Source organism: Macaca nemestrina, chromosome 6 (genome assembly GCF_043159975.1).
Source record: "Macaca nemestrina isolate mMacNem1 chromosome 6, mMacNem.hap1, whole genome shotgun sequence".
NCBI lineage: Eukaryota > Metazoa > Chordata > Mammalia > Primates > Cercopithecidae > Macaca > Macaca nemestrina.
The window spans coordinates 19800339-19823212 of NC_092130.1; the positions used below are offsets into that span (position 1 = coordinate 19800339).

Sequence of the window (22874 nt, forward strand, 5' to 3'; positions counted from 1 at the left end):
AGCTCCCACAGGTCCCAAGCAGCAGCTGGTGACCGGCTGCACACGGAGCCCCACTCACAAGGCCATGCTCTTTGCCTGCAGTGCTATGTCAACCTGCTCTTCTGGTATCAGTTCTTCTGTGGTTTCTCTGGCTCCACCATGATTGATTACTGGCAGATGATATTCTTCAACCTCTTCTTTACCTCCTTGCCTCCTCTCGTCTTTGGAGTCCTTGACAAAGACATCTCTGCAGAAACACTCCTGGCATTGCCTGAGCTATACAAGAGTGGCCAGAACTCTGAGGTAAGGGGATCGGGCGGCCAAGGGGAGGTGACTTCAGCTTCTTACTGACCTCTACCCTCCCTGCTGGAGGCATCAGAGAAAGCTGTATGCTGGGGTCAGGAGCCTGCATTCTGACCACTGTTCCATCATTTCCTTTGAGTAACTCCTCTCCCTTTTCCTGACCTGTTTCCCATTTGCTATTGAGGGCGTTGGGCCAGACTAGTGGGTATTTTTAATTATTTCTTAATTATATCACACATTAATATGGGACTGCCCTAGTCGAAGGGGAAGAGGCATGCAGAAAGATCCTATACCTTTTGGCGGTCCCCTCCAGGCTCTGAGATGCATCGATGGAACCCCCAAAACCCAGTTTGGGAACCGCTGGGATTTATAGCTACTTGCTTCTCACTGGATAAGATATACAATGGTTCTGTTTTCATATTAGGGAAGGTAAAACTTAGAACTCAAAATTACATGTGCTTTAGAACTTGCTGGTATCAAATAGACTAAGGCAGGCCTGAGAAGTCATCTGGTGGCATCCTAGGAGGTCCAGAGAGGCCACACTGCAGCCCTGAGTGATTTGGAGAAGTCAGACAGCATGCACTCCCAGCACCAGCAAGAAGCTGAATCAAGGGACCCTGGATGCCTCGAAGAGAGAGCTCTGGAAAGAGGGACTTTGCAATGCCAGAGAGTATCTTGCACCTGGAGGAAAGGAGGGCAAAGCCAGGCGTGGTGTTTGTCTATAAATAATTGCCAGCTCTCAAACAGCAAGCCCAGTTGTAACCCAAAGACAAGAGGAGAAAGCAACACAGAAGCCCAAGCAGTCCAGACGAAGGGGGCGTGGTGGGAGCACGCGTTCATCTTGGGCTCTTTTAAGTTTACCCTTCCCATCAACGTGCAGGCTGCATAACAAATTCCTTAAGTATCTAAAAGAAGTTAATGAAGCAAAATCCAAAAACTGTAAAGGTTTGACTTTTCCCTGGGAAGGCACAAAGATTGATGCCTGAGAAGCATTGTTTCTGAAGCCGCTGAGCTTCAGAAACTCTTGGGAACCTGTGATTGAGGCTATGATTGAGATCTCTCAGATGCCACTTGGAAACTTTAGAATCTCTACACGTACCAAGTTTGTAGCAGCACTAGTAATAGAGCTAATGAGTGATAACAATGAATAACTGAGTACTTGCTAGGCACTAAGGCCTGAGTACTTACTAGGTACTAAGGCACAATTGCATTGAGTCCTCTTGAACCCCAAGGAGATAGACTGTGTTATTTTTGCCCACATTTCGTGGAAGAAGAGACTAGTTCTCTGCACAGTTTAGTAATTTTCACAAGGTCACACAGTTAGTTGAACTGAAGTCTGTCACCCCCAAGTCTGCTCCTAATTACTCCATTCTACTACCACAAATACAAGAGGCATTGTAAGTGTCTGGTTGTCTGTCCCAACCACATGCAAGAAAGTTGCTTGCCAAGAATCGAGGCTTGCTATAAGGGTGGTAATTATTGGTGTGTTCTCTCCTGGCAGTGCTATAACCTATCGACTTTCTGGATTTCTATGGCGGATGCATTCTACCAGAGCCTCATCTGTTTCTTTATCCCTTACCTGGTAAGTCATATAGTCCCATTCTAACCACATAAATTGCAGAGAAGAACTGGTCCTTTTTATATAAAGTTCCAGACTAGTAGTGTCCTTCTGGACACTTTAGAGCAGAGGCTCAAACAGGTGGCCTGCAGACTACATCCAACCCAAGGTGTTTGAAAAGTCAGAACACTACCTAAACATTTTGATTACTGCTGGCTCTTGAAAAACTGAAAGCCATATTTATACTGGGTCATTTTTTCCCTTATAGCAAAAATCTGGACTTGACTTTGCAGTTGGGCTCACCTTGTGAGCATGTTCTCCAGTTTGCCTTAGTCTCTACCACTCCCCTTTGTCTTACACCTGGCTATCTTCACTCATTAACTGCTTCCTACTTGAACACTGAAGGTATTTGAATTTACTACCCTTGATTTTTATACAGGCTTGTGCTTTGAAAGTCAAGGAAGCTAGCCTTCAGAGGCTGCAAGTTCTGACAATGAGATACCACATTATCTGAAAAAAGTAGCAAGAATGCAGATAGCAAGGGATACCAGCCCAATCTCAGTTTGATTCCTCAGTTTAAATGGTGAGAATTTAGGTAGCAAACAATATATGTCTTCTTCCTGGACCCAGGGAACAGGATGGGAAGCAATCGCCACAAGGTAAACACTATTGCTTATCCAATCTCTGGGCTCCTATTCTTTCATAATTAGCGAGATGATGGGGCTAGGGGAGGCAGGGATCTTGTGCTTTGCTTGAATTTCCTTGCTTACAATACCCTCTCCCTGGCCAGGGCTCTGCTTGGCTTTCCTGCTATATCTTTTGCCCTTGAATATGTTTGACAGACCTATAATATAGACCTCTTTGGAGTTCTACAAACCCTCTGTGTTCACCCTCAGTTCTGACCTTTGCTGGAACTGCATTTACCCTCTCTTTCCAAGTGATTAACTCCTCTTATTCTGGTCTCAGCTAGTATATCCTCTCTTCTGTGTTCCCAGGGTACCTTGTACTTGCTTCTATTATAGCACTTACTTCCTTAAATTGTACCACATCCACTCTGCCTAATAGAGCAAACACATTGTAGGCAAACACAGAAGTATCCTCAGCTGTTAGCATAGTGTCTGATGTCTGATAGGCTCTCATTGAATTCTTTCTTCATTCATTCCACAATGGTTTTACAATCCCCATCTTGGCTTACTCCTGCAAACACCATTTCTAAATTAGTCCTATCAATTCCTTTCTCATCTTGATCTGTTCCTCAGATCAGTACCACACAGATGGCAGCTGGGTACCTCCTCCTTCTCCATTGACAACTGCCTTCATTGATGCCTTACAAACACTGTGTCAAAGCCAGAGTTTTAAGTCCACAGACATACCTGACAATGCCTGTCTGTTCCTCCTCTGCAGACCTATAAGGGCTCTGATATAGACGTCTTTACCTTTGGGACACCAATCAACACCATCTCCCTCACCACAATCCTCTTGCACCAGGCAATGGAAATGAAGACATGGGTAAGTGTCTCAGAGCCCCTTTGGCTTGAAAATTGCGCTCCTGTCCATTGACTATACTCAAATTTCTGAATTGTTTCATTCTGTGTTATTGATCCACTCAATAAATGCACACTAAGCTGCTACCTATGTCCCATCTGTACAGAGATGAAAGGGGTGAAAAAGATAAAATTCTGGCCTCAACTTGCTTTTCATCTAGTCAGGATGTTAAAACTAACATATATAAAACAATGAGACAATTAGTTGCAAACATAGATAATATCAATTGATAAAAAGTTCAGGGGTATGGCCAGGCATGGTGGCTCATGCCTGTAATCCCAGCACTTTGGGCGGCCAAGGTGGGCAGATCACCTGAGGTCAGGAGTTTGAGACCAGCCTGGCCAACATGGTGAAACCCCGTCTCTACTAAAAATAAAAAATTAGCTGAGTATGGTAGCAGGCGCCTGTGGTTACAGCTACTCGGGAGGCTGAGGCAGGAGAATTGCTTGAACATGGGAGGTGGAGGTTGCAGTGTGCCAAGATCATGCCACTGCACTCCAGCCTGGGTGACAGAGTGAGACTCCATCTCAAAAAAAAAAAAAAAGTTTAGTGGTGTTTAAGAGACAAGGAAAACACTGACCACTGACTATACATACCTGAGGCTGTGTTAGGGAGGAATTCTCCACATTTAATTTTAGGGTGAATGTTTAGAAACGTGCCTCCGGGTAACCATATCTCAAGCATATCCAAATATCACATTTTTGACATCTAAGAAGGCAATGTCACCTTTCTGATTATATTCTTCTAGTCAGTAATAACTATAAAAACTAATAGCTTACAATTCTATGCCAGATATCTCTCTACATGATTAGCAAGTATTACTTAACCTCTAGAATCCTTTGTGTTGGGTGTTTTTATATTCCCATTTTACAGATTTAGAAATACGGTAGATGCAATAAGGTTTAACTTGCTCCCAAGCACTGCAAGATAGAAACAAGTTTTGAACTCTGGCAGTTTAATGTGAGCCTCTAACATCCATGCTAATAGTGTAAGTAGATAAGATTGAATGGTACACAGGGAACACTTTACTGAAAGATTTGTCCTTAGCCAAGCTCAAATGGCTTTCTGGAAGCACAAGCATTAAAAATTTGGAAAACAGCCCCAAGTAGGCTCAGCATGTTCCTACATTCTGCAATGGAACTCTCCACCCCAACCTCCCACCACCACTGTCACAAGCTAAAGCAGGCCATAACCAGCTGGGCAGTGGCTAAGAGCCACTCAAAGGTAGTTTTGGATCACGGAGTTCTCATTTTGAAAACCCCCTCTCCTATTCAACATAGTATTGGAAGTTCTGGCCAGGGCAATCAAGCACGAGAAAGAAATAAAATAGGAATTCCTATTTATCTTCAAATAGGAAGAGAGAAAGTAAAATTGTCTCTTTACAGATGACATGATTGTATATTTAGAAAATCCCATTGTCAGGGCAGGCAGGGTGGCTCACACCTGTAATCCCAGCACTTTGGGAGGCCGAGGCAGGCAGATCACGAGGTCAGGAGCTCAAGATCAGCGTGGCCAATATGGTGAAACCCCATCTCTACTAAAAATACAAAAATTAGCTGGGCATGATGGCATGTGCCCATAATCCCAGCTATTCGGGAGTTCAGGAGGCTGAAGCAGGAGAATTGCTTAAACTGGGATCTGGGAGGCAGAGGTTGCAATAAGCCAAGATCGCACCACTGCACTCCAGCCTGGGCTATGGAGCAAGACTCTATGTCAAAAAAAACAAAAAACAAAAACAAAAAAAAAAAAAACATTGTCTCATCCCAGCCCAAAAACTCAGGATATAAAGTCAATGTGCAAAACTCATAAGCATTCCTATACACCAACAATAGACAAGCAGAGCAACAAATCATGAATGAATTTCCATTCACAATTGCTGCAAAGAGAATAAAATACCTAGGAATACAGCTAACAAGGGAAGTGAAGGACGTCTTCAAGAAGAAGTACAAACCACTGGTCAAGGAAATAAGAGAGGACACAAATGGAAAAACATTCCATGCTCATGGATAGGAAGAATCAATATGGTGAAAATGGCCATACTGCCAAAGATATTTATAGATTCAATGCTATTCCCAAACTATCATCGACATTCTTCACAGAATTAGAAAAATCTACTTTAAATCTCATGTGAAAACAAAAAGGAGCTCGTATACCCAAGACAATCCTAAGCAAAAAGAACAAAGCTGGAGGCACCACGCTACCTGACTTCATACTACACTACAAGACTACAGTAACTACAACAGACATATACACCAATGGAACAGAGCAGAGACCTCAAATAACACCACACATCTACAACCATCTAATCTTCAACAAACCAGACAAAAACTAGCAATGGGGAAATGATTCCCTATTTAATAAATGGTGCTAGGAAAACTGGCTAGCCATGTGCAGAAAAAATTGGACCCCTTCCTTACACCTTATACAAAAATTGACTCAAGATGGATTAAAGACTTAAACATAAAACCCAAAACCATAAAAGCCCTAGAAGAAAACCCAGGCAATACCATTCAGGACATAGGCATGGGCAAAGACTTCATGACTAAAACACCAAAAGCAATTGCAACAAAAATGAAAATGTACTAAACTAAAGAGCTTCTGCACAGCCAAAGAAACTATCATCAGAGTGAAAAGGCAATCTGCAGAATGGGAGAAAATTTTTGCAATCTAACCATCTGACAAAGGGCTAATATCTAGAATCTACAAGAAACTTAAATTTACAAGAAAAAAACAACCCCATCAAAAAGTGGGTAAAGGATATGAACACATACTTCTCAAAAGATGACATTTATGTGGCCAACAAACATGAAAAAAAGCTCAACATTAATGATCATTAGAGAAATGCAAATCAGAGGATGTGGAGAAATAGGAACACTTTTACACTGTTGGTGGGATTGTAAATTAGTTCAACCATTATGGAAAACAGTATGGCGATTCCTCAAGGATCTAGAACTAGATGTACCATATGACCCAGCCATCCCATTACTGGGTATATACCCAAAGGATTATAAATCATGCTGCTATAAAGACACATGCACACGTATGTTTATTGCGGCACTATTCACGATAGCAAAGACTTGGAATCAACCCAAATGTCCATCAGTGACAGACTGGATTAAGAAAATGTGGCACATATACACCATGGAATACTATGCAGCCATAAAAAAAGGATGAGTTTGTGTCCTTAGTAGGGACATGGATGCAGCTGGAAACCATCATTCTTAGCAAACTATCACAAGAACACAAAACCAAACACCGCATGTTCTCACTCATAGGTGGGAACTGAACAATGAGATCACTTGGACTCGGGAAGGGGAACATCACACACCGGGGCCTATCATGGGGAGGGGGGAGTGGGGAGGGATTGCATTGGGAGTTATATCTGATGTAAATGACGAGTTGATGGGTGCTGATGAGTTGATGGTTGCAGCACACCAACATGGCACAAGTATACATATGTAACAAACCTGCACGTTATGCACATGTACCCTAGAACTCAAAGTATAATAATAATAATTTAAAAAAACAACAACAAAAAAAAGAGAAATGCAAATCAAAACCATAATGAGATACCATCTCACGCCAGTCAGAATGGTGATTATTAAAAAGTCAAGAAACAGTAGATGGTGAGGCAGTGGAGAAATAGGAACGCTTTTACACTGTTGGTGGGAATGTAAATTAGTTCAACCATTGTGGAAGACAGTGTGGCAATCCCTCAAGGATCTAGAGCCAGAAATACCATTTGACCCAGCAATCCCATTACTGGGGATATACCCAAAGCATTATAAATCATTCTATATAAAGACACATGCATACGAACATTTATTGCAGCACTATTTACAATAGCAAAGACATGGAACCAACTCAAATGCCCACCAATGATAGATTGGATAAAGAAAATGTGGTACACGCACACCAGTAGAATACTATGCAGCCAAAAAAAAGAATGAGATAATGTCTTTTGCAGGGACATGAATGGAGCTGGAAGCCATTATCTTCAGCAAACTAACACAGGAACAGAAAACCAAACACAACATGTTCTCACTGACAAATGGGAGTTCAACAGTGAGAACACATGGACACAGCGAGGGGAAAAACACACACTAGGGACTGTCAGGAGGTGGGAAACAAGTGGAGGGAGAGCATTAGGACAAATACCTAATGCATGCGGAGCTTAAAACCTAGATGACAGGTTGATAGATGCAGCAAACCACCGTGGCACATGCATACCTATGTAACAAACTTGCATGTTCTGTACATGTATCCCAGAACTTAAAATAAAATATTTTTAAAATCCTCTGCTCCAGTGTGTGCCAATGACAGAACAAAGTGATAAGACAAAAAAAGGCATAGCCGAATTAAGTACAGGATAAATTTCTTCATGGCCAGAAACACCAGAAGGGGCTGCCATACAATGAGGAAGGGAAGAGGAAAAGAAGGCACTGGGAAGGCTCAAACTGCAGACTTTCTGGGAACTGGGACAGGACACAGATCATGGCAATGGGGACTCTGGCTCCTGTGGGGTAGGGCAGACTGGAACCCCATCTACTGCTGGGTCTAAAATTCTCCTACTCAAGAAAGAAATCTAAAGAAAAGATAACAATGGTAAGCTGTTTGGAGGTATAGTTTTTGTTTGGTTTTGGGTTTTTTTTTTTTTTTTTTTTTTTGGAGACAAAGTCTTGCTCTGTCGTCCAGGCCAGAGTGCAGTGGCTCCATCTTGGCTCATTGCACCTCTGCCTCCTGGGTTCAAGAGATTCTTTTGCCTCAGCCTCCCGAGTAGCTGGGACTACAGGCGTGTGCCACCATGCCTGGCTAATTTTTTGTAATTTTAGCAGAGACAGGGTTTCAGTGTGTTAGCCAAGATGTTCTCAATCTCCTGACCTCGTGATCCACCCACCTCTGCCTCCCAAGAAGGTATAGTTTTATCAGAAGCTGTTTGATACTAGAAACCACCAAGCTAATGAAACATTTAGAATTCTTGAAAATAAAATATTGCATTGAAATTAAAACTACGATTTGTAGGATCTGCTCGAGATCAGACACTGGCAAAAAATAAACTGCCAAATTGAAATGTTGTTTTGGGAGCTTATCCAGAATGATACACAAATATGAAAAATAAGAGGAGATGGTGGCTAGAACAAATGGCTTCAACCTCTCTAAATAGAAATCTCAGGAGGAAAAAAGAATGATGGAGAAACAATATTTGAAGAAATTGTCATTGAGGCTGAAAATTTATCAAAAATCTGGATGTATTGCCTGAATATATAATTAAGTTGTATAATATAAAAGATACAGAGGCAACCCTTAAGTCTGCCAGAGACTATAAACAAATTACTTGAAAAGGAACAGCTACGCTGATGACCAAACAAGAAAAGCCAGGAGACAATGGAGTAATTATCTTCAAAAAACCTGAAGGAGAAAAAAAACTAGAAAAGCTACACTATTAAGAGTAAAACAAAATAAATCCTATTTTCAAATAAACTCTATAAGGTTTACCACTCACAGGCCCTCACAAAAAAGGAACACACTTCTGCAAGAGCATAAACAAAAGCTAAAACTGTAAGACACAGCATAAGGAAGGGCTATTCAATAGGTAGGTAATTTATGCTAAAGCCTTCATAGTGGATAGGAGAATAAAAATACACTTTTTTTTTTTTTTTTTTTTTTTTTTTTGAGATGGAGTCTTGCTCTGTCACCCAGGCTAGAGTGCTGGAGTGCAGTGACACGATCTTGGCTCACTGCAAACTCCTCCTCCCAGGTTCATGCCATTCTCCTGCCTCAGCCTCCTGAGTAGCTGAGACTACAGGCACCCACCACCACACCTGGCTAATTTTTTGTATTTTTAGTAGAGACAGGGTTTCTCCATGTTAACCAGGATGGTCTCGATCTCCTGACCTTGTGATCTGCCCGCCTCGGCCTTCCAAAGTGCTGGGATTACAGGTGTGAGCCACCGTGCCCAGCCCTAAAAATATACATTTAACTATACATTTTTCCATAAAAGTTTGGTTTTTATAAGTATCTTAAGATTAATTACTAAAAGGGAAGGAGAAAAAAATCTAGACAACTGTCAATTCTGCAGATGTAGGAAAGATGAAAAAATGAGAGAAGGGGTGGCTGGCAAGATGGCCGAATAGGAACAGCTCCAGCCTGCAGCTCCCAGCGAGATCAACACAGGTGGGTGATTTCCACATTTCCAACTGAGGTACCCAGCTCATCTCATTGGGAGTGTTTAGACAGTGAATGCAGCCCACGGGGAGTGAGCCAAAGTAGGGTGGGACATTGCCTCACCCAGAAAGCACAAGGGGTTGGGGAACTCCCTGCCCTAGCCAAGGGAAGCCATGAGGGGCCATGAGGAACAGTCCACTGCAGCCCAGATACTACAGTTTTCCCACAGTCTTCTCAACCCACAGACCAGGAGATTCCCTCAGGTGCCTATACCACCAGGGCCCTGGGTTTCAATCACAAAACTGGGCAGCCATTTGGGCAGACACTGAGCTAGCTGTAGGAGGTTTTTGGGGTTTTTTTTCATATCCCAGTGGTGCCTGGAACACCAGCGAGATAGAACCATTCACTTCCCTGAAAAGGGGGCTGAAGCCAGGGAGCCGAGTGGTCTAATTCAGCAGATCCCACCCCCATGGAGCCCAGTAAGCTAAGATTCACTGGCTTGAAATTCTTGCTGAGAGCACTGCAGTCTGAAGTCGACCTGGTACACTCCAGCTTGGTTGGGAGAAGGGAGTCCACCATTACTGAGGCTTCAGTAGGTGGTTTTCCCCTCACAGTGTAAACAAAGCCACCAGGAAGTTCGAACTGGGCAGAGCCCACTGCAGCACCTCAAAGCCTCTGTAGCCAGACTGCCTCTCTAGATTCGGGTGGGGCATCTCTGAAAGAAAGTCAGCAGCCCCAGTCAGGCTTATAGATAAAACTTCCATCTCCCTGGGACAGAGCACCTGGGGGTAGGGGTAGCTGTAGGCACAGCTTCAGCAGACTTAAACGTTCCTGCCTGCCAGCTCTGAAGAGAGCAGCAGATCTCCAGGCACAGCACTCGAGCTCTGTGCTAAGGGACAGACTGCCTCCTCAAGTGGGTCCCTGACCCCTGTGCTTCCTGATTGGGAGACACCTCATACAGGAGAGCTCTGGCTGGCATCTGGTGGGTGCCCCTCAGGGATGAAGCTTCCAGAGGAAGGAGCAGGCAGCAATCTTTGCTGTTCTGCAGCTCTGCTGGTGATACCCAGGCAAACAGGGTCTGGAGTGGACCTCCAGCAAACTCCAGCAGACAGGCCTGATATTAGAAAGAAAACTAACAAACAGAAAGGAACAGCATCAACATCAACCAAAAAGAGTCCGCACAGAAACCCCATCTGAAGGTCACTAACATCAAAGACCCAAAGGTAGATAAATCCATAAAGATGAGAAAAAAACAGCACAAAAAGCCTGAAAATTCCAAAAACCCAAATTCCTCTTCTCCTCCAAAGGATCACAACTCCTCACCAGCAAGGGAACAAAACTGGATGGAGAATGAGTTTGATGAATTGACAGAAGTAGGCTTCAGAAGGTGGGTAATAACAAACACCTCCGAGCTAAAGGAGCATGTTCTAATGCAATGCAAGGAAGCTAACAATCTTGAAAAAGGGTTGGAGGAATGGCTAACTAGAACAACCAGTTTAGAGAAGAACATAAATGACCTAATGGAGCTGAAAAACACAGCATGAGAACTTCGTGAAGCACACACGACTATCAATAGCTCAATCAATCAAGCAGAAGAAAGGATATCAGAGATTGAAGATAAACTTAATGAAATAAAGAATGAAGACAAGATTAGAGAAAAAAAGAATGGAAAGGAATGAACAAAACCTCCAAGAAATATGGGACTATGTGAAAAGACCAAACCTACATTTGATTGGTGTACCTGAAAGTGATGGGGAGAATGGAACCAAGTTGGAAAACACCCTTCAGGATGTTTTCCAGGAGATCTTCTCCAACCTAGCAAGACAAGCCAAGACACATAATTGTCAGACTCACCAAGGTTGAAATGAAGGAAAAAATATTAAGGGCAATCAGAGAGAAAGGTCCGGTTACCCACAAAGAGAAGTCCATTGGACTAACAGCGGATCTCTTTACAAAAACCCTACAAGCCAGAAGAGAGTGGGGGCTAATATTCAATATTCTTAAAGAAAAGCTTTTTCAACCCAGAATTTCATATCCAGCCAAACTAAGCTTCATAAGCAAAGGAAAAATAAAATCCCTTACAGACAAGCAAATGATGAGAGATTTTGTCACCACCAGGCCTGCCTTACAAGAACTCCTGAAGGAGCACTAAATATGTAAAGAAAAAACCAGTAGCAGCCACTGCAAAAACATACCAAATTGTAAAGACCATTGACACTATGAAGAAACTGCATCAACTAATGGGCAAAATAGCTAGCTAACATCATGACAGGATCAAATTCACATATAACAATATTAACCTTAAACGTAAATGTGTTAAATGCCCCAATTAAGAGACACAGACTGGCAAATTGGATAAAGAGTCAAGACCCATTGGTGTGCTGTATTCAGGACACCCATCTCACATGCAAAGACACACATAGGCTCAAAATAAAGGGATGGAGGAATACTTACCAAGCATATGGAAAGCAAAAAAAAAAAAAAAAAAAAAAAAAAGCAGGATTGCAATCCTAGTCTCTGATAAAACAGACTTTAAACCAACAAAGATCAAAAAAGATAAAGAAGGGCATTACATAATGGTAAAGGAATCAATGCAACAAGAAGGATTAATTATCCTAAATATATATGCACCCAATACAGGAGCACTCAGATTTATAAATCAAGTTCTTAGAGACCTACAAAGAGACTTGGACTCCCACACAATAATAATGGGAGACTTTAACACCCCACTGTCAATATTAGACAGATCAACAAGACAGAAAATTAACAAGGATACTCAGGACTTGAACTCAACTCTGGACAAAGCAGTCCTAATAGACATCTACAGAACTCTCCACCCCAAATCAACAGAATATACATTCCTCTCAGTACCACATCACACTTATTCTAAAATTGACCACATAATTGAAACTAAAACACTCCTCAGCAAATGCAAAAGAATGGAAATCCTAACAGTCTCTCAGACCACAATGCAATCAAATTAGAACTCAGCATTAAGAAACTCACTTGAACTGAACAACTACATGGAAACTGAACAACCTGCTCCTGAATGACCACTGGGTAAATAACGAAATTAAGGTAGAAATAAAGAAGTTCTTTGAATCCAATGGGAACAAAGACACAATGTACCAGAATCTCTGGGACACAACTAAAGCAGTATTTAGAGGGACATTTATAGCACTAAATGCCCACAGGAGAAAGTGGGAAAGATCTAAAATCGACACCCTAATATCACAATTAAAAACATGAGAGAGGCAAGGCAAACAAATTTAAAAGCCAGCAGAAGACAAGAAATAACTAAGATCAGAGCAGAACTGGAGATAGAAACACAAAAAAACCTTCAAAAAAATCAATGAATCCAAGAACTGTTTTTTTGAAAAGATTAACAAAATAGACCACTAGCCAGACTAATAAGAAACGAAAGAAAAATCAAATAGATACAATAAAAAATGATAAAGGGGATATCACCACTGATCCCACAGAAATACAAACTACCATCAGAGAATACTATAAACACCTCTACACAAATAAACCAGAAAATCAAGAAGAAATAGATCAATTCCTGGACACATACACTCTCCCAAGACTAAACCAGGAAGAAGTCAAATCCCTCAATAGACCAATAACAAGTTCTGAAATTGAGGCAGTAATTAATAGAAACCAAACCAAAGAAAGCCCAGGACCAGACGGATTCACAGCCGAATTCTACCAGAGGTACAAAGAGGAGCTGATATCATTTCTTCTGAAACTATTCCAAACAATAAAAAAAGGACTCCTCCCTAACTCATTTTATGAGGCCAGCATCATCCTGATACCAAAACCTAGCAAAGACACAAAAAAAGGAAATTTCAGGCCAATATCCCTGGCTAAACATTGATGCAAAAATCCTGAATAAAATACTGGCAAACCGAATCCAGCACCACATCAAAAAGCTTATCCACCACAATCAAGTCAGCTTCATCTCTGGGATGCAAGGCTGGTTCAACATACACAAATCAATAAATGTAATCCATCACATAAACAGAACAAATGACAAACACCACACAATTACCTCAATAGATGCAGAAAAGGCCTCCAATAAAATTCAACACCTCTTAATGCTAAAAATTATCAATAAACTAGGTACTGATAGAATTTATCTCAAAATAATAAGAGCTATTTATGACAAACCCACAGCCAATATCATACTGAATGGGCAAAAGCTGGAAACATTCCCGTTGAAAACTGGCATGAAACAAGGATGTCACCCTCTCTCACCACTCCTATTCAATGTAGTATTGGAAGTTCTGGCCAGGGCAATCAGGCAAGAGAAAGAAATAAAGGGTATTCAAATAGGAAAAGAGGAAGTCAAATTGTCTCTGTTTGCAGATAACATGATTGTATATTTAGAAAACCCGGTCGTCTCAGTCCCAATTCTTAAGCTGATAAGCAACTTCAGCAAAGTCTTGGGATAAAAAATCAGTGTGCAAAAATCACAAGCATTCCTATACACCAATAATAGACAAACAGCCAAATCATGCGTGAACTCTCCCATTCTCAATTGCTACAAAGACAATAAAATACCTAGCAATACAGCTAACAAGAGAAGTGAAGGACACCTTCAAGGAGAACTACAAACCACTGGTCAAGGAAATAAGAGGACACAAACAAATGGAAAAACATTCCATGCTCATGGATAGGAAGAATCAATATCGTGAAAATGGCCATACTGCCCAAATTAATTTATAGATTCAATGCTATCCCCATCAAGCTACCACTGACTTTCTCCACAGAACTGGAAAAATCTACTTTAAATTTCATATGGAACCAAAAAAACAACCCATATAGCCAAGACAATGCTAAGCAAAAAACACAAAGCTGGAGGCATCACACTACCTGACTTCAAACTATGCTACAAGGCTACAGTAACCAAAACAGCATGGTACTGGTACCAAAACAGATATATAAACCAATGGAACAGAATAGAGGCTTCGGAAATCACACCACACATCTACAACCATCTGATCTTTGACAAACCTGACAAAAACAAGCAATGGGGAAAGGATTCCCTATTTAATAAATAGTGTTGGGAAAACTGGCTAGCCATAGGCAGAAAACAAACTGGACCCCTTCCTTACACCTTATACAAAAATTCACTCAAGATGGATTAATGACTTAAATGTAAGACCTAAAACCATAAAAACCCTAGAAGAAAACGTAGGCAATACCATTCAGGACATAGGCATGGGCAAAGATGACTAAAACACCAGAAGCAATGGCAACAAGAGCGAAAATTGACAAATGGATCTAATTAAACTAAAGAGCTTCTGCAGAGCAAAAGAAACTATTATCCAAATGAACAGGCAAGGAGGATGGTTGGTTGTGGCCAGTGAGGCTAAAGAAGCCGGGAGGCGGGTCTCTGGGCCTTGGGAACCGAGCCTGTACTCACCTCCGCACCTTCTCCCCACCGCTGTCCGCAGCCATGGCTCTACGCTACCCTATGGCCGTTGGCCTCAACAAGAGCCACAAGGCGACCAAGAACGTGAGCAAGCCCAGGCACAGCCGCCGCCGCAGGCGTCTGGCGAAACACACCAAGTTCGTGCGGGACATGATTCGGGAGGTGTGTGGCTTTGCCCCGTACCAGCGGCGCGCCATGGAGTTACTGAAGGTCTCCAAGGACAAACGGGCCCTCAAGTTTATCAAGAAAAGGGTGGGGACGCACATCCGCGCCAAGAGGAAGCGGGAGGAGCTGAGCAACGTATTGGCCGCTATGAGGAAAGCTGCTGCCAAGAAAGACTGAGCCCCTCCCCTGGCTTCTCCCTGAAATAAAGAACAGCTCGACAGGAAAAAAAAAAAAAAAAATTGAACAGGCAACCTACAGAATGGGAGAAAATTTTTGCAATTTATCCATCTGACAAAGGGCTAATATCCACAATCTACAAGAAACTTAAATTTACAAGAAAAAACAATCCCATCAAAAAGTGGGCAAAGGATATTAACAGACACTTCTCAAAAGAAGACATTTATGCAGCCAACAGACACATGAAGAAAGCTCATCATCACTGGTCATTAGAGAAATGCAAATCAAAACCATAATGAGATGCCATCTCACACCTGTTAGAATGATGATCATTAAAAAGTCAGGAAATAACAGATGCTGGAGAGGATGTGGAGAAATAGGAACACTTTTACACTGTTAGTGGGAGGTTAAATTAGTTCAACCACTGTGGAAGACAGTGTGGCGATTCCTCAAGGATCCAGAACCAGAAATACCATTTGACCCAGCAATCCCATTACTGGGGATATACCCAAAGCATTATAAATCATTCTACTATAAAGACACATGCACAAGTATGTTTATTGCAGCATTGTTCACAATAGCAAAGACTTGGAACCAACCCAAATGCCCACCAATGATAGACTGGATAAAGAAAATGTGGCACATAAATACCATGGAATACTATGCAGCCATAAAAAAGGATGAGTTCATGTACTTTGAAGGGACATGGATGAAGCTGGAAACCATCATTCCCAGGAAACTAACACAGGAACAGAAAACCAAATACCACATGTTCTCACTCATAAGTGAGAAGTGAACAATGAGAACACATGGACATAGGGAGGGCAACATCACACACTTGGGCCTGTCAGGTGGTGGTTGGGGGTGGGTGGGGCTAGGGGAGGGATAGCATTAGGAGAAATACCTAATGTAGATGATGGGTTGATGGGTGCAGCAAGCCACCATGGCATGTGTATACCTACATAACAAACCTGCACATTCTGCACATGTAGCCCAGAACTTAAAGTATGATAATGAAAAAAAATGCATTTTAATTTAAAAACAATGAGAGCAAAGAAAATGACAAACAAAAACTGCAAACTGAGATGTTTAACTAAATTGAAATATATCAGTACTCATAGTAGATGTAAGTAGATTAAATTCTTCCTCTAAAAACAAAAATTACAGATTGGATTTTTTTTTCATCCAGCAAAAATAAGAAATGGACAAATTCACAATCATAGTTTGAGATTTTCATACAACTCTATAAGAAACTGGTATAGATCAAATAGACAAAAAAGTAGAAGGGGTATAGAAACTTAATAAATTATGTTTGATCTGATATATAAAACTTTGCTCAAAACAGAACAAATTTTTTCAAACATACACAGACAATTTGCCAGAGAGATAATTGTAAATCAAAGGAATTTGAAAGAAAAAAAAATCATAAAGTTTATGTTCTCTGACAAGTTATTTAAATTAGAAACCAGCAATAAACAGGTAGCCACATAAAACCTAACAAGCTTAGAAATTTCCAAATGTACTTCTAAACAACTTATGAAATAAAAAGTCATGATGGAAATTCTAAATACCTCTTGCTGAATGACTATAAACATATTAGTACTTTTAATGGCAAAATCCAAGATTACTTATGTACCAACATAAGGATTAGAAAGCCCCTAGGGTAGGGTGCTCTCCAGCCCCAGAAAATCAGTAATGATCTGTCTTAAGTAGGAGCAGTAATTCCTTTCCCTTCAGCAGTGATTGGTCCAGGGTGGGCACATGATCCAGCTCTCAGCCAATGAGAGGTCAAGGGAAATCTGTTTTTTTTTTTTTTGTTATTATTAATAAGATAGAGTCATGAGGTAAAAGCCTTTTATCCCACCTTTTCCTTCCTGTTTTTGTCAGTGCCCTGTGACCAAATGATGTGTAGCACTGCAGCCACTGTTTTGGGCAATGAGTTTAAAGACAAAGTCAACTACTGCTGGAGATCCCAGAGCAGAAAGATGAGAAGAGCCTGGATTCTTGGACACACTGAGCCCCTAGATGCCCACCTTCAGATGTTTTGCTATAAAAGATGATATTTCTTCTTTGCTTAAGCCGCTGTCAGACACACTGTCACTTGCAGTTGAAAATATAACGAATGCCATCACATTCCCAGTGCCATATTCCTCAGATTACCTTCCGAGAAGGAAACTAAAGCTAGCAAACCCTTGAAGGTACAGGGATCAGCATTACAGCTGAGGTGTCTGGACTTTTCCTGGGAGGGAAATGTGTTCAGCAGATCCTCCCATCTCCAATGTGCCAACATCTACCTATGATACTTACCTCCTCCCTTGCTTTACATCCTACCACGGCTCCCCATTGCTCTTAGGACAGAGTCCAAACTCCTCACTTATGGGCCTGTAATACCTGGCTCCTGCTGGCCCCCTGGCATCACTAGTGACGCTTTCTACTTCATACTTAGACCCCAGCCAGACCAAGCTACTTTTAGTTCTTGAATACCCTATCTCACTTCTAGGCCTCTGCATTTGCTAATTTCTCTCCCATTTCCTCTGGCTCTCTCTTCATCCTTCAGGCCTCATCTCAAATGTTGTCTCCTCCAAAAGGCCTTCCTTGGTGTCTAGGCTGGGTTCTGTAACCCCTTGGGACTCCCATTGTGCCTTGCTATTTCTCTTATTAAACACTTATTGAACTGGATTATGATTGTTTTCATAACTGCTCTGCACTATGCTGCTTCCAGCTCTCTTTCCTAACTTCTGGCCCTGATTACCAAATGTGAGCTTAGGCTCGTGGCCAGATTCTTGGCTGTAGACTCAAAGACAACTGCTTCCCATAGACCTATCCATCACTTTTTTGCAGTCACGTCTGCAGTTGGATGTGCTTGGTTTCTAATGTGGTGACTTTCATCCTTTAAGTCCTCTTCTGGGCTTCACTTTCTCACTCCTCTCACAATTATGGGAGGACTAGTCCCTGTAGTAAATCTCTTATCCTAGAAGCTCACAGTAACTCTGCTCCCCTGACTGATACACAATCCAGAGCAGACACTGTCTCCTGGTTTTGGAAATGGAGACATGACCCAGAACCCCATCCAGACAATTCTACCCCACCCCATTCACAGTGATTGGTTCAGGCATGTACATATTACCCAATCCTCGTCAATGAGATCCTGCCTTAGGATTTTTGTTGGAAAGCCAGAGCAGTCTTTCCGCTGTGGTTTCTGAGCCAGTTGTTTGGAAGCCTGGAGCAACTGGCAATTTCTTGCCATAATGTAGAAAGGCCTACTGGAGGATGAGGCCAACAGAGAGGAAAGCAGGATGAAGAAAGGGAGAGGTGCAGATTCCATGTGACATTGCTGAGTGCCTGCATCCAGCTTTGCCTGAAGCTAATCTTACCTCTAGGCTTATTATAGCTCAATTCAGTCATAGTTGGTTTTTTGTACCATCTAGTCAAAAGAGCCTGGCCAATGTGTGAACAATAACTATCTGTTAAATAAATGAATCTCAAATTGACTGTGGCTATTTAGGATTTTTTTTTTTATTATTTGTTTAATCCATTGTTTTCTTTTTAGAAGAAAAAAAAATTTAGGGGGTCGGTGTTATATAAAAAATGAATCCTAGATAGAATCCTAGGAAGGGATTTTAATCATCATTTAATCCCATACTTTTTATAATTATAGATAGGGAAATTGAGGCTCAAAGAGGGTATCTAACCTGCCAGGATCACATGGCCAGGTAGAGAATGTATAATCTGAATATGCTCATAAGGAAACATCAGACGAAGGCAAAATGAGCATTAATCTTTCTTTAAACAAAAAGGTGGTAGGTAGGGTGAGAGTATTCCAGTATTTTTCAAAAATGTCAATACTATATAAAACCAAAGGCTATGAAATATTCCAAATTAAAAGAGACTAAGGAGATATGAAAACCAAATGCAATATATGACCCTAAACTGGATTCTGTACTGAAGGGGAAAAAAACACACACCTTTAGGACATTATTGGATCAATTAACAAAATATGAATATAAAAAATTTTAGCTATGTTAAATTAATTTTAGCAATGTTAAGTTTGGTAAAATTTACCAAAATGCAGTCAAGATCACTCAGCAAGCCTGAATAAGCCAAATCCTATCCCCAAAAACATTAGACCCAAAGGATTTAAAATTTGATCAAACTTGTAAAGAACAGGTGATCTCTATTTTATATCAATTTTTTCATGGAATCAAGAAATAGAAAAAGATAAGTGTCTTAGTCGGTTTATGCTACTGCAACAGAGCACCTGAGACTGGGTAATTTACAAAGAATAGAAGTGGATTTCTCATAGTTCTAGGGGCTTATAAGTCCAAGATCAAAGCACCAGCAGGTTCAGAGTCCAGTGAGGGCTGCTCCCTGCTTCAAATGGTGTCCTCTTGCTGCATCTTTGGGAAGGGCACAAATAAAAGGTGAATGCTGTGTCCTGACAAGGCAAAAAGAGATGAACACTGTGTCCTCACATGGTGGAAGGGCAAAAAAAGCACTAGGATGCTTCCATCATCCTCTTTTATAAGAGTGCTAATTCATTCATGAAGATCTTTCATGACTTAATCACTTCCAAAAGGCCCCTCCCTCTTAATACTATCACAGTGAGTATTAGGTTCCAACATACGAGTTTAGAGGGGGCACCTACATTTAAACCATAGCAATAAGCAATTTGTTTTTCATGTTTAAAATAACTGATATCAAAATGGGCATGGGCAGTTTAAGGAAAGAAAATTACAGACCAACTCACTAATTAACATAGATGTAGAAAAAAAATTTTTTTTTTGAGATGGAATCTCACTCGTCACCTAGGCTGGAGTGCAATAGCACAATCTCGGCTCGCTGCAACCTCCGCCTCCAGGTTCAGGTGATTCTCCTGCCTCACCCTCCCAAGCAGCTGGGATTATAAGCGCACACCACCACGCCCAGCTAATATTTTGTATTTGCAGTAAAGACAGGGTTTCATCATGTTTCCCAGGCTTGTTTTGAACTCCTGACCTCAAGTGATCCACCCACTTTGACCTCCCAAACTGCTGGGATTACAGGCGTGAGCCACCACACCCAGCCAGATGTAGAAAATTCTAAATAAAATACTGACAAGTCATTTTGGGAGTGTGTTAAAGATAATAAAGCATAACCAAGGAACTTCCCTATCCTGTTAGTAGATCATAAATTCTGAAGGGCTATTTGAAAACACCTAGAGGAATTTAAAGGACTCATACTTTTTGGCACAATTCTAAGTACATACCTCAGAAACACTCTTGCACACATATATATGGAGACATGTACAGGAATGTTACATCGTTCTTACTAGCCAAAAAGGGGGCCTAAATGTTCATCGATGAGAAAAATAAGTTGTGTCATATTCATACCATATAATAGTTAAAATGAATGTGCTAGAGCTATGTCTTTCAACATAGATAAAACTTTAAAGCGGTGATCCCCAACCTTTTTGGCACCAGAGACCAGTTTCATAGAAGACAATTTTTCCATAGAATTGCAGGGTGGAGGTGGTTTGGAATGAAACTGTTCCACCTCAGATCAGGCATTTGAGTCTGAGAAGGAGCATGCAACCTAGATCCCTCACATCCACAGTCCACAATATGGTTCTCATGCTCCTATGAGAATCTAATGCCACCACTAATCTGACAGGAGATGGCGGGGAGCTCAGGCTGTAATGCTCACTCGCCAGCCACTCATCTCCTGCTGTGTGGCCCAGTTTCTAACAGGTACTGGTCCATGGCCCAGGAGCTGGGAACCCCTTCTTGAAAGTATAAAATCAAGTGAAAAAAAAAGCTGCAGAATTGTCTTTGTCTTCTCAGGCTGTCATAACAAATACCATAGACTGGGTGGCTTAACTAACAGATTTATTTCTCACGGTTCTGAAGGCTAGAAGCTCAAGGATCAGTGCAGCAGCTGGTTCAGCATCTGGTTCAGGCCCTCTTCCTTCCTGGACAGCTGCCTTCCAGCTATATTATCACTCACATGGCTGAATGAAAGAAGGATCAAATCTCTCATGTCTTTTCTTATAAGGGCACTAATCCCCATTCATGGGGGCTCTCCCTAATCACCTTCAAAAGGCCCCACATCCAAATGCTATCACATTGGAGATTAGGGCTTAAACATTATTAACTTGGGAGTAGGGGGACATAAACATTCAGCCCATACAAAAAGGATGCATATATGATAAAGCAAAAAAGCATCCATAAACGTGGGTAAACATGTACATGTGTATGAAACATGTCAGACTGATACTGAATTTGTGTTCAAGATTAAAGAGGTCATTTGCAAGAGATATACCCTTGCTTTAACTGTATCTATAAGAGTTAATCTTTCCATAAAATCTGAAGTAAATATAAGATTAAAACTGATGAAGCTGAATGTTGGGTGTATGAGGTTTATTGTCTGCATGCTTGAAATATTTCACAGCAATTTAATTACACTTTTAAAAAACTAGTCCAAGATATTTTCCAAAAGGAACTCTCCTCTCTATGACTCTCTTAATCATTAGATTTTTTAAAACCATTCAAAAGGTTTAATGCCCTGAAAGGTTTTTAATCAGGCCTCAACATTGTATTAAATGAGTGGTGAGACTAAAGATTCTGTATTCTGATTGAACACTCAGTCCTCTTTCTCAAAGCACTGAAGCCATCTGCTTTAAAAGAGAAAAAGTACTCTTTTAGCACTATTAACCCACGTAACGTATCTTCAGACTAGGTACCCTGAGTAGTTAGTGGTGATTTCTGGTGATTTGGGGAAAGGAGTCAGCTACTAAAATAATTATGAAAAGTATGCTTCCGTTTTGAAAGTAGTTGAAGCAGGAAGAGAATCTATTTCTTCCCTGGGTAGAAATATAACAAGAATTTTAAGAGCTTTGACAGTTTCAGTCCCCATTAAAGCAATTGAAAAAGTTAGCTAATTGCTTTCTTCTTCAGGAACTGGCGCTAGGTTATTTAGATCACATCCCTCACTGAGAACAACAAAAAATACTGGATAACTTTAAAAAAGGAAAAAAAAAAAAACTCTTTAAAAGCATGAGAAAGCTGACAAGTAAGCAATGACCAAACCTCGGGGAAAGGGAGATGCTAGAGAAGCAAATTGAGCCAATGCCTTTCTTAAGGGTATTGGCAACTCTCCCAGAAATGAACTTTTGTTTTGGCAGACTTGATTGAGCAAAAGGTTCAGAAATCAATACCTAGACTCCTAAGTTGGGAGTCTAAGAGACAACATTAAAATAGGATTTTTTTCCTCTGTGCTAAAAAGAGCAGAAAGAATCAGCACCAATTTGCCCTGGGGAAATTGTGACCACAGACTGGCCTTGGGTACATATGTAGCCCAGGTTCATATCACCTGTGTGAGCCAAACTCTCACCTATGAATTCAACTTGAAGTGCCTCAAGATTAGCAGTGCCCAACGATTGCAACACACACACACACACACACACACACACACGCACGTACACAATTCCTTTCTAGAGAAAGTTACCTTTATTCTAAGCCTCAAGTTGTGTCTAACTTTGAGCACAATAAGCACATTCAAAAATAATGA

General features: G+C 41.2%; 2 protein-coding genes across 8 annotated transcripts in view; both read left to right on the top strand.

The window, feature by feature from the left end:
* LOC105482324 (ATPase phospholipid transporting 10B (putative)) overlaps positions 1-22874 on the top strand; it is a 123803-nt gene that overhangs the window by 92058 nt on the left and 8871 nt on the right. For 6 of the 7 annotated variants that reach the window (XM_071098113.1, XM_071098112.1, XM_011742345.2 and 3 more), the window contains 3 exons: positions 82-282; positions 1784-1864; positions 3245-3349. In XM_071098113.1, the coding sequence (XP_070954214.1) occupies positions 82-282; positions 1784-1864; positions 3245-3349 (387 nt within the window). Of the gene's footprint in view, positions 1-81; positions 283-1783; positions 1865-3244; positions 3350-17216; positions 18831-22874 lie in introns of those variants that run through there. The other variant, XM_071098114.1, reaches the window with a different exon arrangement.
* On the top strand, positions 14997-15359 carry LOC105482323 (large ribosomal subunit protein eL36-like). The gene has a single exon (XM_071098116.1). The coding sequence runs from the start codon at positions 15012-15014 to the stop codon at positions 15327-15329; it is 318 nt and encodes a 105-aa protein (XP_070954217.1). The 5' UTR covers positions 14997-15011; the 3' UTR covers positions 15330-15359.